The sequence below is a fragment of the Myotis lucifugus genome, unplaced genomic scaffold, assembly GCF_000147115.1.
Source record: "Myotis lucifugus unplaced genomic scaffold, Myoluc2.0 scaffold_8, whole genome shotgun sequence".
Classification (NCBI taxonomy): Eukaryota; Metazoa; Chordata; class Mammalia; order Chiroptera; family Vespertilionidae; genus Myotis; species Myotis lucifugus.
The window spans coordinates 10,538,157-10,553,129 of NW_005871056.1; the positions used below are offsets into that span (position 1 = coordinate 10,538,157).

A 14,973-nucleotide genomic window follows, 5' to 3' on the forward strand; every position below is an offset into this window, starting at 1 on the left:
GAGCAGGATGCACCCTCCCACCATGCAGTCCTAATAGGGTGTTTGTCAAGAGAGCCTCCCCGCTTCCCCTGAGACTCTCTGTCACTGGACTGCTCTACCCACCAAAAATAAAAGACTCTCTACTGCATCCCTAAAGGTAGGGCCCATTTCTGTCTACTTTATCGCTGCATTCTCACTGCAGTACCTGGCATAACTTAGACTTACACAAACAGTTATTGAAATAATGTGGAGATGGTATTGCCATTTGTGAGAGCAAGGCCTCTGTCCTTGATCACAATGGTTCTTCTCCCCTGAGACCTTTCCCGTGCTGTGGTGGACCATGAGGAGGCATATCCATCACCACTGCCACAGTCCCAGCTGGAGGTGCTAAGGATTCTCTGCCCTTACCACGACCTTCACCAAGAGCAGAATGCAAACCTTTCAGTTAAGAAGTCCAGACAGTGACAACTGCCCCCAGGCTCATTTGGGTTCTCACATCACAGTGTACTCTGGAATTTGCCTCATTCACCCCCGGCTCTATCTACTTGCTGGCTCAGAGAAGCTGCCCCACCCTGGGAGGGCTCAGGGACCTGGAATCAGACCTCACCTCTGATTCCCAGCCCTCCCCGGCCTCACCACCACTGCAGCTGCTGTGCCCAAGACCAGTGTGGCCTCTCAGGTGAGTCCCAGGGACTTTGTGGAAGAGTCCCAAGGAGCATCTGAAATACACCCAGATGTGCAGACGATGCCATACCATCTTTGCAAGTAATGCATCTGTTTGCCCACTGCTCTCCACAGAATCCCTCGGGGAGATGAGAGAGAGAGAGAGAAAAAAAAACAACTTTGAGAGAAGGCAAATCTCTATTTGTTTAATTGCATGGAGAAAAGAAATACAAGATGTTGAGTTTGCAGGAATCTGCACCATCTGCTTAAATGCAGCCTGATGCTTCCTTCCTTGTAGGCAACATCTGTGGATGCGGCAGGGTGGCCTGCTGCTCCCCGCCCCAGGGCAGACAAGGGAGCTCTGCATGGATGGCCTTGCAGGTCACACGCTGTCTTCAACGTGCCCTTCTGTAGACAGCGGCCTGTATAGGGAGCCGGGTCCTAGGTGATTGGTCTGTGCTTGGCAGGACACTCTACTGTGCGGTAGAAAGAACATTAGCTAGGTGTCTGAGGGCTGGGCCTGCCTCTAGCCTGCTGTGTGGCTGTATGAGCTTGGTCGTTTTCTCTCCCTGGGCCTCAGTTTCCATGTTTGTAGAATGGGCAGGAGGTTCTAAGGTTCCCCTCCAGGTTCAGTGACATGATGCGTGGGGGAGGTCTAAGGGGAGAGGAAAGAACTGGGAAGTCCTGATGACGGGCCCACTCCCCAGCTGGTTGTGATCCTGGGCTTGCTGAGCTTCAGGGTTCTTAGCTGCAAACTGGAATCAATGGTATTAATTGCATAGCTGAGTAACTAAGAAAAAGCACTGCAGTACTTAATTCTGGTCTGGCACACAGTGCCCCCGAAAAGTTCCCTAGGAAAATAATAATGAAGACCTGTAAAAATAAAGTTCTATATGCATATTTATCCTGATATATATGCTTTGAAATGGCATATATATATAATAAAGTTCTATATGCATATTTATCCTGATATATATGCTTTGAAATGGCATATATATATATATATATATATATATATATGCCATTTAAATATATATATTTATCCTGACCAGGGCTGGCCTTTGGCAAATGCAACCAATTTTGCCTCTCAATCTCTTTATGTATCACCCCCATCACTTCACACCTGTACATATATTGCACATCTCTTCCTCTATACAAACCTGTGTGGGGGGAAATTACAGGCAGCCCCTTCACTAGTCTAAGGTGCTAATTGCAGTGTGAATTCTATGGGAACATTTCCTTAACAACAGCAAGGTCCTTAGACAAAAAGGAACCTCAAGTTATAGGGTTCTGATCCCTGGCAGTCCCCACCATGCCTCCACTGTGTGCTGGCCGCCCACACACCTCTGCACTGGGCCCTGATACATGGCGTTGGCTGCACTGGCTGGAGCCAGAAGTCAGGAGCCCTGAGTCCTCAGCCTGTGTCTCCCTGGCCGCCTGAAGTTTCAGGAACCGACACACACTGTGTGTGCCCCAGTCGGCAGGCTGTCTTCATGCTGAACAAATCCTGGTGTTTTGTTGGATCAAAGAAACTGTTGCCATGTTGCTCTAGTCTAGGGGTTCTGAGAACTTGTTCCAAAGACCACAAATCTCCCAAATCACTCCAAGTCTTAGCCTGTTACCATCTTAGTAGCTTTCTTTCTTTTTTCTTTTTTAAATTTAATTTTATTGCTTAAAGTATTACAAAGAGTAGTACATATGTCTCCTTTTTTTTCCCCATTGACCTTCCCCCAGCCTCCCCTACCCCCCAGTATCTTGCGTCCATTGGTTATGCTAATATGCATGCATACAAATCCTTTGGTTGATCTCTTACCTCTCCCCCACCCCCCACCCGCCCCCGCAACCCTCCCCAGCCTTCCCACTGTAGTTTGACAGTCTGTTCAATGCTTTCTTTCATTCAAATAGCTCTGGAGGGTGATAACCCTTAAGGCTTAGTTAGTCATTAAAACATTAGTCTTGCCCTAGCCAGTTTGGCTCAGTGGATAGAGCATCAGCCTACAGACTGAAGGGTCCCAGGTTCGATTCTGGTCAAGGGAACATGCTCAGGTTGCGGGCTTGATCCCAAGTAGGCACATGCAGGAGGCAGCCGATCAATGATTATCTCTCACCATTAATGTTTCTATCTCTCCCTTCATCTCCCTTCCTCTCTGTGGTAAAAAACAAACAAACAAGCATTAGTCTGAATTAACAGATAGGTAAAATAGATACCAAAGGAGGCTCTAGGTCAGTGGTTCTCAACCTTCCTAATGCCACGACCCTTTAATACAGTTCCTCATGTTGTGGTGACCCCCAACCATAAAATTATTTTCGTTGCTACTTCATAACTGTAATTTTGCTACTGTTATGAATCGTAATGTAAATATCTGATATGCAGGATGTATTTTCATTGTTACAAATTGAATATAATTAAAGCATAGTGATTAATCACAAAAACAATATGTAATTATATATGTGTTTTCGGATGGTCTTAGGCGACCCCTGTGAAAGGGTCATTCGACCCCCAAAGGGGTCGTGACCCACAGGTTGAGAACCGCTGCTCTAGTGGAATGGGATGAGAACAAATACTGATGAGCGATGTGGGGCATGGACAAGAGGCTGGATGGGCAGGCTCACAGGAGCATTGGGCAAAGGGTCAGAATGTCTCTTGGAGGCACTAGATGGGAGGAAAGGCAGTTGGTTATACACATTAATGCAGTGTCTACTGTGTGTCAGACATGGTACCAACCAAACACTCTCGGAAATATGCATGTAAATAATGCAGTCAACACTGCCCACATTTGCTCTTGATGCACATAAGCCACAAGGTGATCATGAATTGGGAGACCGAACTCTTCCACACGCTCAGACTCTGCAGTTCTCAGAGGCCTCTCCGAGGTGAGCCTCTCACAGTGCTGAAGCGAGCATACTTTTCACACAGCATAACTTTCGATTGCAAGCCAGTGGGTGCTCAATCTCAGGCTCAATGGTCTCTTCCAAGGCTGGAGGCAAAACGGGCTGGGTTGAACATTTGCAAAGAAGTATATTGGTTTCCAGTACGGCACTTTCCTGAGGGACTTTCAAGGGTCATTTTAACTATAGGAGATGTTTGTCGTTGTTAACTTTGGAGCCCAATCCTTAGGCTCTGATACACAGAATTCAGAAGTCCATGATCCCTGACAAATAGCAAGCAGTTCACCCAACCACTGTCCATGACACTCATCAGCATTTATAACTAACTGGTCAGTCCTGAGCCAGGAGACAGCCCCACACAGTGGCCCCCAGCATCGTGCACACCTTAGGTTCCCTGGCTCTTCCTTCCTGACAGTATCAGGACGCCCCCTGCCCTCCTCCTTCCTGAGTAGCTGAGCCTTGCTCCCGTGTGGAACGCACGGATGTGGACAACATAAGGATGTGGCAGCATTTGAGCTTCAATGGGAAGTCGGTGGAGGCCCAAGGATTATCCCACTCACCGCAGCTCCACCCTCCACAAAGTTGCAGGTGTGGTTCTCCTAAGACACAAGTTCGCCCTTACACTGCCCCTGCTTCAGGTTAAGCCCCCATGCATTGGTCTGGAATCATAATGATAGCAGAAATAATTAATAATAATTATTATTATAATGATAAAGTTATAGCTAACATGGAGTGAGCATTCACCTTGTGGTGAGCATGCTGCTGCAAGCTCTAATGCAGTTTCTTATTCAGTCCTCACAACATCCCAGGCAGGGAGATAGTAGAAAGGGAGGTGGAACATCAGAAAGGTTAAGTGACTTGTGCACAGTAACAAGACTACAAGTCATTCTGCCAGGCATCAAATTCTGACTTCAGAACTCAACCACTATAGCATTCGGCCTAAACAAATGGTTGTATAAAAAGGAAAAAACAAAACAAAACAAACAAGTGCGTTGAATACAAAGTGGCTTACACTCCTCGTGGGATCAGGACCTAGACCTTCCCCTCACAGCCCTGATCACACTGTATCCCGTCGTCTGACCACTTGTTGGTCCTCCAGGTCGGGGGTGGTGCTGATTCTCCTTTACATCACTAGCACCTGCAGGGGGTCTTGGCATCTTGTCGGTGCTCAATCAATGGCTGACAGGTTAATGGATGGATGAGTATGTGAATGAATCCATGGATCCCAATAAACCCTGGCCTTCTCCAGGAACCTTGCCCACAGGGGAACCCCATTTTCCTGAATTCCTCCAGCACTTCTTCCTTGTATGATAGTTCATTGCACTCTGGCTTGCCACATGCAACACTTCTCTGTGTAAGTTCCTGATGCCTCCCCGAGCGGACCATAAGCATTTCCCAAGTCACCGAGCTCAGCGCTGGGCCAGACCTCTGAATAAGTGCACTGAGTACAGCTGAGCCTTGAACAATGTGGGGGCTGGGCGGGGGGGCTGACCCCCAATGCACTCAAAAATTCATGTATAACTTTTGACTTTCCAAAAACTTAACTTAATAGGCCACTGCTGACAGCAGCTTTACAAATAACATACATAGTTGATTAATATATTTTTTGAATATTATATGTATTAATATTTTGTTCTTACAATAAAGAAAGCTAGCGAAAAGAAAATGTGTTTAAGAAAATCATAAGGGAGAGAAGATACATTTGCAGGATTTATTGAAAAAAATCCACATATAATTGGACCCACACAGTTCAAATCATTGTTGCTCAAGGATCACCTATAGCTTATGCTGACCTAGGAGCAGAAAACAGAAGGCAAGGCCACCCACCCCCGGAGGAATGACCCTTTGTCCTTTTGTCCCCGCCCCTGCAGGAGCCTCCTCTGGCATCATCGACCTCCTGCCGTCCCCCAGCGCTGCCTCGAACTGGACTGCGGGACTGCTGGTGGACAGCAGCGAGATGATCTTCAAGTTTGACGGCAGGCAGGGTGCCAAGGTCCCTGACGGGATTGTGCCCAAGAACTTGACGGACCAGTTCACCATCACCATGTGGATGAAACACGGCCCCAGCCCTGGCGTGAGAGCCGAGAAGGAAACCATCCTCTGCAACTCAGACAAGACTGGTGAGTCTCGCCCGGCCCTTCGGTGCTGCCTGTGGTGTCCCAGCAGGTTAGGCAGAGACACAGCCACCGAAGATGTGGCAGAAAGGCAGGGGCGAGAGAGGGGCCCTGGGAAAGGCTTCTGGTCTCTCTGGCTGCTGATTCCTGGGCTCAGGGTAGAGTAGGACCAGGAAAAGGGGGAAAGTAGATGTGCAGACACAAAGAAGGCAAAAGCTGGCTCTGGGGTTGGTGGTTTTAACTGGATTCTTCAGAGCCCCCACCTCCCAGAAGCAGCTTGGGGCTGCTAGACACGATATGGGTGGGGTGCACCCTTACTTCAAGCAAAGCAGCGCCATCTTCATTGTATTATATACAGGGGTGGGCAAAGGAGGTTTCCAGTTGTGAGTACAATAAAGCTATTGTAATAATCATAACCTGCATGTCTTTTTCCATGAGAGCAACTGTAAACCTTTTTTTGCCCACCCCTGTATAGTAAGACTTCCAAACGTTTATTTTCAATAATAGGGCCCTGACAGTTTAAATGAGTAGTTTGAATGTCTGTGCCCTACATAATAATGGTGGCTGACCTGTGATGGGCATTTTCAGCATGCCGCCGTGCAAGGCAGTGCACAGCTTGGTGGTTAAAAACTCTCTACCGCTTATTGGCTGCATGACCTTTGACAAGTTGTCTCACCCCTCAGTGCCTCACTTTCCTGTCTATAAAATGGGCATTAGAATATTACCTACCTTGCAGGGTTTGGTGAGGATTAGGTGACTTAGTGTATGCATAGTGCTTTAGAAAGGGCCTGGCATACAGGAGCGCAATCTGTGTTAGCTGTTACTCTCCTCGTCAGGGTCTCACATCTCCACAAACAAGTTTATTAAAGCATCGCGGTGTTTCCTATTTTTAAGGATCAGGAAACATCCCTGGCAGGTTCAGGAACCTGTCCCAAGTTATACAGCCAGTAAGTATCAGAAGTAGAATGTAAGCTTAGAGTTAGCTAATTCTATCCTGTGCTCTTGTCAGTATGCCCCACATGTGCGCATGCATGTACGTACGTACACACACACACACACACACACACACACACACACACACTCTGACATCTTATGCAAAGTTTACAACTCCATCTTAAACTACAATTTCACAATTTCCCATTTCAAATACTGCTCTTGTTAAGTTACCCCAAACACATAACCACAGCAACGGGAAGACAGTACAGAAGGATGGCTGGCAGCTCAGCCCCTGCTGATGGACAGCCAGAGTTCGTAGGGTGTGACCTTTGAGAAGCTGCTAAGCTCTCCGGGCCTGTTTCCCCTGGTCACCTGCTCACTCGCCCCTCATTTGTGGAGCATGTTCCTCTTGCATTTCAATGAGCTCCACCATGTATGTCCTAGAACATTCCTCAGAACCAATTGTAAAAGAGAGACTGGAATGCCAGTGTCCTGGAGGTGTGCTAAGTGATGTGGCCGAAAGACTCCTCTGCTGAGACTGACACTGACACAAGGACCCTCTCCCCCCCAAACCCTCACTCTGTCTGCAGAAATGAACCGGCACCACTACGCCCTGTACGTGCACAACTGCCGCCTGGTCTTCCTCCTGCGGAAGGACTTCGACCAGGCCGACACCTTCCGCCCGGCCGAGTTCCACTGGAAGCTGGACCAGGTATGGCTCGCACCTGGCCCGTCGCCCCTGCTTATCCCTTTGCAGGGGGTGGGCGGTGTGCTCCAGTGATGATGGCAGTGGGTAGGCACCTCCGGGTTCTGGTCACTTGCTGATACTTAGAAGAATTAGCTCAGGGAGACAAAGAGCATCGTAAAGTCCGAATGGAAACTGCCACCTTAAAGACCAGGCAGAAGTGGGGGGGGGGGGGTCAGCTAACCTGCGTCTTGTCCTTTGGGTCTGCATTGAGCTCCTGGGAAGCTGGTTCTCTTTCCCTTCATCTGAGGCTCACTTTGTGATTGTTGTTAGCACATCTGTGTGTCGTAAATGCTCTGTGTCTCCCTCCTTGATGCTCTGTTATCTCCCTCGGATGAGGTGCAGCCTTGCTTTAGGTGGCACAGGTTGAGAGCAGGGGCCTGAGGACTTTGAAGTGAACAGTGACATGGCGCACTGTGAGCAACGCGTGCACTCTGAGCAACATGTGCTCTCGTCTGAAGAGGGAAACTATGACTCACTTCAGAGCCTAATGACTTGTGATCACAAGGACCACTGTGTCACACTTGTCAGTGACAAGTGAAGTGTCTCGTTTGAATCAAACGCTGTGAAGTGTCTATTTCTGACACTTGCAGCACTGAGATTGCGGAGGTGGCGCTCACTTCTCCGGGTGGCCGTGCCACTGACGAGGTGGCTGTGCAGCAAGCCTAGAGTTGGCCTTCAGTGGGATCTGAAGAGTGACTTTTTAGAAATGGTTTTAAATGACCAAGAGGGAGAGTGGCCAGCAGACAGGGAAGGGGAGTGCAGAATGGGTCTGCTTAGTGAAGCAGGTGGAAGGGTGCTCCTTCTATGGCCTTACTGCCTAGGGCAGTGATGGCGAACCTTTTGAGCTCGGCGTGTCAGCATTTTGAAAAACCCTAACTTAACTCACATATAGAAATTTTTTGATATTTGCAACCATAGTAAAACAAAGACTTATATTTTTGATATTTATTTTATATATTTAAATGCCATTTAACAAAGAAAAATCAAACAAAAAAATGAGTTCGCGTGTCACCTCTGACACACGTGTCATAGGTTCGCCATCACTGGCCTAGGGCCTCAGCAACTCCTTTTGCTTCTTTTTCTGCCCCACCCCTATCCTGAGTGCCTCTGGGGACCTCAGTCTTCTTTTCTCCCTCCAAAACCACTGTGTGTTCCTGCCTCACCTTGTCTAGGGCTGAATGTTCCATAATCCTTTCCCTTCTCTCTCCTTATGACCGCATCTTCCCCACCCTCTCCGGGTACTACCTAAGCTCCCAGGCCCCCAGTGCAGCTGACCTCAGAGAGTGTTCCTGGGCAGCGTTCCAGGAGGAATCCATTTACACTGAGATGAGAATGACGGCTGCCCCCTGGAACCCACACGGAAGCACAGGCCTGCGCGCTTTCATAGATTCATTAACCCCAGGCAGCCTCTTTGTGGTGGAACATCAGACAGTGCGCTAAGGGCGGGGAGGCCAAGCTTAGGGAAAGATGTCTGAGGGAGCCCAGGGCAACTGCCTAATCCACTCCCAATAAATCCCATTTTGCTGGATCCTGGGGTTTTGGAAATATGACATCTGACTAGTGTCTGTTTCTCTGAACTAGGAATTCTAGGTCTTGCCGAAGTGATGAAATCTTGACATTGTTTATTTGATTTCCCAGCCACCTCTCAGCTACCTTCTAAAGTGCCGTATGGCTTATACGAGATGTTTTTATATACACAATATGAATTGAGATGAATGAAAATAAATTCCATATTGTGAGGGCTTTTAATAAGAACACTGATCTAGTTAGTGCCTGGGATATTTATAGATGCCCTGCAGCCTTTTCTCTGATGGGATTGAGTGATACAGGCAAACGAAGTCACAGGGTTTGAAAATAAAACTGAGTGAGGAAGGAGTTCTGGTTCTACAAATAAAGATATGGTGAATCTAGGAATTCTGGAATGTGTCCCCAAAGTGGTGAGTTGAAGGGGGAGCTGAGATCCACTGAGCATCCTGCCAGGCAGCTGTGCGTGTGAGCTCATCCTGGTCTCTGCCACCATCCTGCCCAGCCCTACCCAAGGTCAGTACCTGCCCAAGGTCACGCAGCACACCAAGGGGAGGACCTGCCTTTTCCATGCTGCTGCTGCTTTGGTGAGCTTGCTAATTTAAAATTTAAAGTGTTTTCCATTTTTAAAATCTATCGTTATTGTTGAAAGTATTACTGATATCTCCCTTTCCCCCTATTGACCCTCTCCACGCCACACCCTCCCAGGCCCTCACTATTGTCTATGACTATGTCCATGGGTTATGCATATATGCTGTAAGTTCTTTGGTTAATCTCACCCCCCTTCCCTCTGAGATTCATTCGTCTGTTCCATGCTTCTATGTCTCTGGATCTATTTTGCTCATCAGTTTATTTTGTTCATTAGTTTCCGCATCTGAGTGCTATCATGTGATGCTTGTCTTTCTCTGACTGGCTTATCTTGCTTAGCATAATACTCTCCAGGTCCCTTAATGCTGTCTCAAAGAGTAAGAGATCCATCTTTTTTTACAGCTGCATAGTATTCTATTGTTTAAATGTACCACAGCTCTTTCATGGGCACTTGGACTGTTTCCAGATCTTAGCTATTGTAAATAGCGCTTCTATGAACATAGGGGTGCATATATGCTTAAGATATATTCCTAGAAGTGGGATCACTGGGTCAAATGGCAGTTCCATTTTTAATTTTTTGAGGAAATTCCATACTCTTTTCCTTAATGGCTGCACCAGTCTGCGTTCCCACCAGCAGTGTGCTAGGATTCCCTTTTCTCCACATCCTCACCAACACTTGTCATTTGTTGATGATAGCCATTCTGGCAGGTGTGAGGTGATACCTCATTGTTGTTTTAAATGCTCAAAGTCACTAATCGTCAGAGAGATGCACATTAAAGTGTTTTAATTTTTAAATTTAAAGTATTTTAATTTAGAGATCAGAATTGTCACTGAGATGCAAAATATTTACAGACTGTATGAAACTGTCCAATCTTCACATTGCTCACACTTGGTCTCCTTTGTCTTAATCAGCTAGGGCTGCCATAACAAAACGCCATGGATGGGGTGGCTTTGACAATAGACATTCATTTCTCACAGTTCCAGAGGCTGGGAGGTCCATGATCAAGGTGCTGGCCAGTTCCGTTCCCAGGGAGGGCTCTCTTCCTGACTTGCAGCAGTTGCCTTCTTGCTGTGTCCCCACCTGGTAGAGAAAGAGAGCTCTGGGACCTTTTCCTCTTCTTAGAAGGCACCAGCCCCATGGGATTGGGGCCCTACCCTATGACCTCATTTAACCTTCATTGCCTCCTAAGGCCCTGACTCCAAATGCAGCCAGGAGATACGGGCTTGGAAAAGCCCCCAGGAGGGGCAGCATCTGAAGGGAGTGTGGAGGGCTCAGTGGAGCCAGGCGGGCGGAGAGCTGAGCAGGAAGGAGGGCCATCTGCAGGGAACTGTCAGCTTCCAGTGTGGCAGGGCTGAGGAATGAGGCAGAAACGGAAAACCTTGGCAGTTAGGACCCAAGTTTGGAGGAGCAGGTGGAATTCAATCCCAAGAGGCCTTTTATATCATGCTATTGAGTTGGTACTGTATCCCCAAAAGAATTGGCCACAAATTGAGCCATTTTGCTATATAAAGAAGACTAAGAATTTCCGGGATGGGTAAATGTGAAGAAGGCTATATGAAATTCCTAAAATGTATCAAATGTAAACCAGTATACTCAGGCCAAGTCATTCAATGGGACCAGGGGTGGGAGTCGCATTAGAAGCAGAGTCTCCCCTTCCTCTCTCCACAGCCGGGCAGGGACAGCAAGCACTTGACGGATGCTGCTGTGGGCGTTGAAACCAGAGCATGCAAAGCAGGAAGGCTTCCATATAGCTCTTCAGGAGGCGCCCACAGAGAGAGGCAGGTGCCCCAGAGGAGCTGTGCTCTTCCCGCAGCCCAGCCCTTAGCCCCACGCCCCAGAGGGCCTTTGCCGGGGTGGACAGACTGCCAGGTCAGTCCATCAGCAGGCAGCTCCAGGAGATGCCCCTGAAAACCCCATGCACCTCAGTCAAGGGATCCTAATGATGAGGAGAACGTCATTTTAATGGGATTTTTACTTATGATCTGCTAACGCAAATCCCTGCAGCCAGCTGTTAATCATGGGCAGACCCAGACTAGAGCAGAGGAGGATGCCCGGCTGCCAGCTCACACGGGAGAGGGTTAGTCATTGGCAGCCCCTTCCAGCTTTAGTATTATTTAGATACGATTGACTCGGTGTCACGAGTTCTAATGATCTTCCCTTTGGACTTGTTGGTGCTCAGAGGGAAACCTGCTGGTGTTTTACGGCGTGTCTCAGTGTCTCAGTTCCTGGGAGGCCCAGCTTGAGTGACAGCCTCAGTTGACCAGCACGAAGACAGGTGCCCCCAGCTCCTAGGAGGGAAAAATATGCATCTCTGAAAAATTGCACAGGATGCAGAAGTGGGCTCACTCTGGTGGCCCCGTTGCCTTTTCTGCGCCAGCACTTGTGACAGGCACCAGGAAGAGGGAAGTGAGATGTGACCCTGCCTGGGTCTGCGCACAGCCCTCCCTGCCCAGGTTATGGGCCCCAGTAGAACATCCTGTGGGAGCACCAGCTCTAGTGATCATGACAGGGAGAAGCAACACAGGGAGTGAAGAGGCCTCACTGGGTGGAGGCTGTTCCCCACTGGAGATGAAGTTAGCGCACAGCTCCAGACCACCCGAATCCAGGCCTGGTGTTGCACCTCCAATTGTTCAGAAGTTGGAAATCGGATTTTTGTGTGAAATCTCTCAATTTTTAATATTTTTCTCATTTAAAAACATTTATCATCAGACCAAACAAATGGTCTACAGTATGCCTTTATGCTCTGGTCACCAGTTTGAGATGACAGATAAAAAACAGACAAAATAAAACCAGTTATTTTGACAAAGGAAAACTATGCTACAGTAGGTCTATATGAGAAGTTGGATCTTCTTAACAAGGCCCACCTGTCCTTTGTAAACACCTCCTGCTCTCCTAGCCCCCACCCCACCACACCCTCCTTTAAGAATGCTGGCTTTCCAGGGGTGAGATCAGGGGTGGGCATGTCTGGTCTCCACCATCCCCTCACCACACCCAGAGGGAAGAGGCAGGTGGGAGTGGGGCAAGGTCCCCTGGTCCCAGGCCCTTGGTGTTGGAGGTGGTCTTCCTTCCTCTTGCATAAAGAGGAGAGTAAGTCACAGGCTCAGTTCTCCCCGGAAAAAATAACAGCTAAGATTTTACCCAAATGCTCACATCTGTCTTGGGCCAACGCCTTTGCCTATCAAGTCCATTCTACTTGCCTAGGATTCTAAAGCTCCTAGAAAAAGCTGCAAGTGAATAAATCCTTTATTCTTGGTGAGGAACAAGTGTTAGGATGATGCAGAGTCAGTTTACTCGTATCTGCTCTTTCAGCCACACTGGGAGTCAAATGGGTTAGTTCAATCATTATTATAGCCAAGTGCCAAGGAGTTAATTGGAAAATGGTCAGTCCAGTCCAGACCAGTCATCTTAATGAGCACAATAATTGGGCATTGTCAGCACTCTAATTTCCGCTATTACAGACTAACTCTTAGACACGTTGGCCATGTTCCCTCGAACGCAGTGCCTCCCACCGGCTCCCTGGCCTGCCCTGCACACTGGCCTTCAGGGAGCCCACTTTCCTTCAGGAACCCGTGTCCTCAACAAAGTGGGGAGGATGCCTAGCACCTTTTTTTTCTCTCCTTTAGGCGGAACACCTGCTTTTTCTAAGATGCCAACTTGCAGGGTGGTTCTGAATGAATAATGGATGAGGAGAGGTACAAATGCAGTGACTCCCACTTCTTTATTTCTCTACAGAACATAAATCAGGGTCCCTGACAAGCCCCCACTTCTCTCAGAGTCCCTCTCCCTTCTCTTTCCATCTCCATGAGCTTCCAGACATTTGGGAGCAGGTGGCTTCCACAGGTTCATGTTGTTGGCAGGGAGGGTCTCAGACCCACCCAGGACACTTACTCCTCCCGGATCAGGACTGCGCAGTGGCTGGATTTTCTGCTCTCTGGAAGGGTCACTGTTGACATGGTTAGCTCATTGGTTCTGTTTTCTTTATAGAGGGTGCCCACCCATGGCCTAAGCCATGTCTCCTCCACCCTGAAGTCCCTTCCATGGCAACCTTTCATCATGCCCATCTCTGCTGATCACCTCTATGCCGGGACACCTCTCCTGGGCTCCCCAGGGCCCCCTGTCAGCTACTTGTGATCGACAGAATAGTGTCTCCCAAAGATGGCTACCTCCTCATCTCTGAAACCTGTGGATATGTTACCTTAACATGACAAAAGGGTCTTTACAGGTGTGATTACATTAAAGATCAGGTATTATCTAGATTCTAGAGAATCTCATTGGTGTATGAACTCTGTCTCCCCCGTTGATACACCATGAGATTCTCTAGATAATCTGCCCTCCCCCTGAACCACAGAAACCGGCTTCACTGGGGTCCCCTCTCAAGCTCGCCCCTCACTTTTCTGCCCCAGGGCTTGATCCAAGACAAGAGGATAGTCCAGAATGGGCCGCACTGTCGCCCTGCAGCACCCTTGCCCACAGGGGCAAGGAGCAGCTGGGCTTGGAGGTGGAGAGCACTTCTGGGTGGCTTCCCGCACTCTTCTCAGGAGTCTCAGGGCAAGGGTGCCATCCTATTGGTTTGTCCTCTTTCCCTAACTCACTCTCTCACTTTGTCTTTTATCCTCCCTGGAACCACCTCCCAAGTGAACTCTGCCCTGGTTCGTCCCTATACCTCAGGGAAGGTTCCCATCTATAGTGGGCGGTTAACATACTGCAGCTGCTGTTAGTATTGGGAAGAAATGGGAGTATTCTGCAGAGTTCCACAGGCAGAACCATGACTGAAAGGAGGATGTTATCATGACACTAACTCGCACAAATAAAAGGAAGGAAGGGAAGTCCAGCAACGTGCAGTTCAGTGTTGCCACATGTTACTGGAGCTGACCCTGGTCCTCACCAGCAGTAAGATCTGATGACAAGTGGATCATTCAGTGTGTGTCCTATTGTGAACATAGTCTCCACAACCCACTGAGGGTTCCATAGTCTTACTTATCAATATGTCTTGAGCCATTGTTGGGAGATCTGACTCTCGGGGCTTTCTTGGACATCCATTATTACTCAAAGGACGTCCTTTAATGCCTCTGAAGAGCCTGTGCTTGTAGAGAATTCAGAGCTGCGGGAATGTCATTCTCCTCCCTGCTGCAATCTCACCAGCTTCTCCCACCTTCTCATTCTGACTTGTAAACAGCTGTTCCGTTTAAACAAATCAAAGGTACGAATTATTCTACCCCTTTCTCCCTTTCCTGGCAGACCCAGCTCCTTTCTGGTCTCTCTTCCCCTGACGAGCACCTGCTCAGCAGTTCCTTTGACTCCTGTGAAATCATTATTTGTGCTTTAGCCTGTACATCTGCCCAGAGGCAATGAATGCTTTTTTTTTCCAGTAGACATCCTAAAATGCATATTTAAAATCAGTATCTCTCATTTTAATGTTGAGAGGAAATAATGTCAACACAATTAAAATATTTAGTGAATCAAATCACCTTTTCAATAATAAATGATGATGGCAAGCCTTGGGGTGGTCCCCTTGAGCAGCATGAAACGGG

General features: G+C 48.2%; 1 protein-coding gene across 1 annotated transcript in view; it reads left to right on the forward strand.

The window, feature by feature from the left end:
* Window positions 1–14,973, forward strand: part of CLSTN2 (calsyntenin 2) — a 536,533-nt gene that overhangs the window by 459,151 nt on the left and 62,409 nt on the right. The window contains exons 7-8 of the mRNA XM_006083760.3: window positions 5,403–5,651; window positions 7,172–7,293. Coding sequence (XP_006083822.1) covers window positions 5,403–5,651; window positions 7,172–7,293 — 371 coding nt within the window. The remainder of the gene's footprint in view (window positions 1–5,402; window positions 5,652–7,171; window positions 7,294–14,973) is intronic.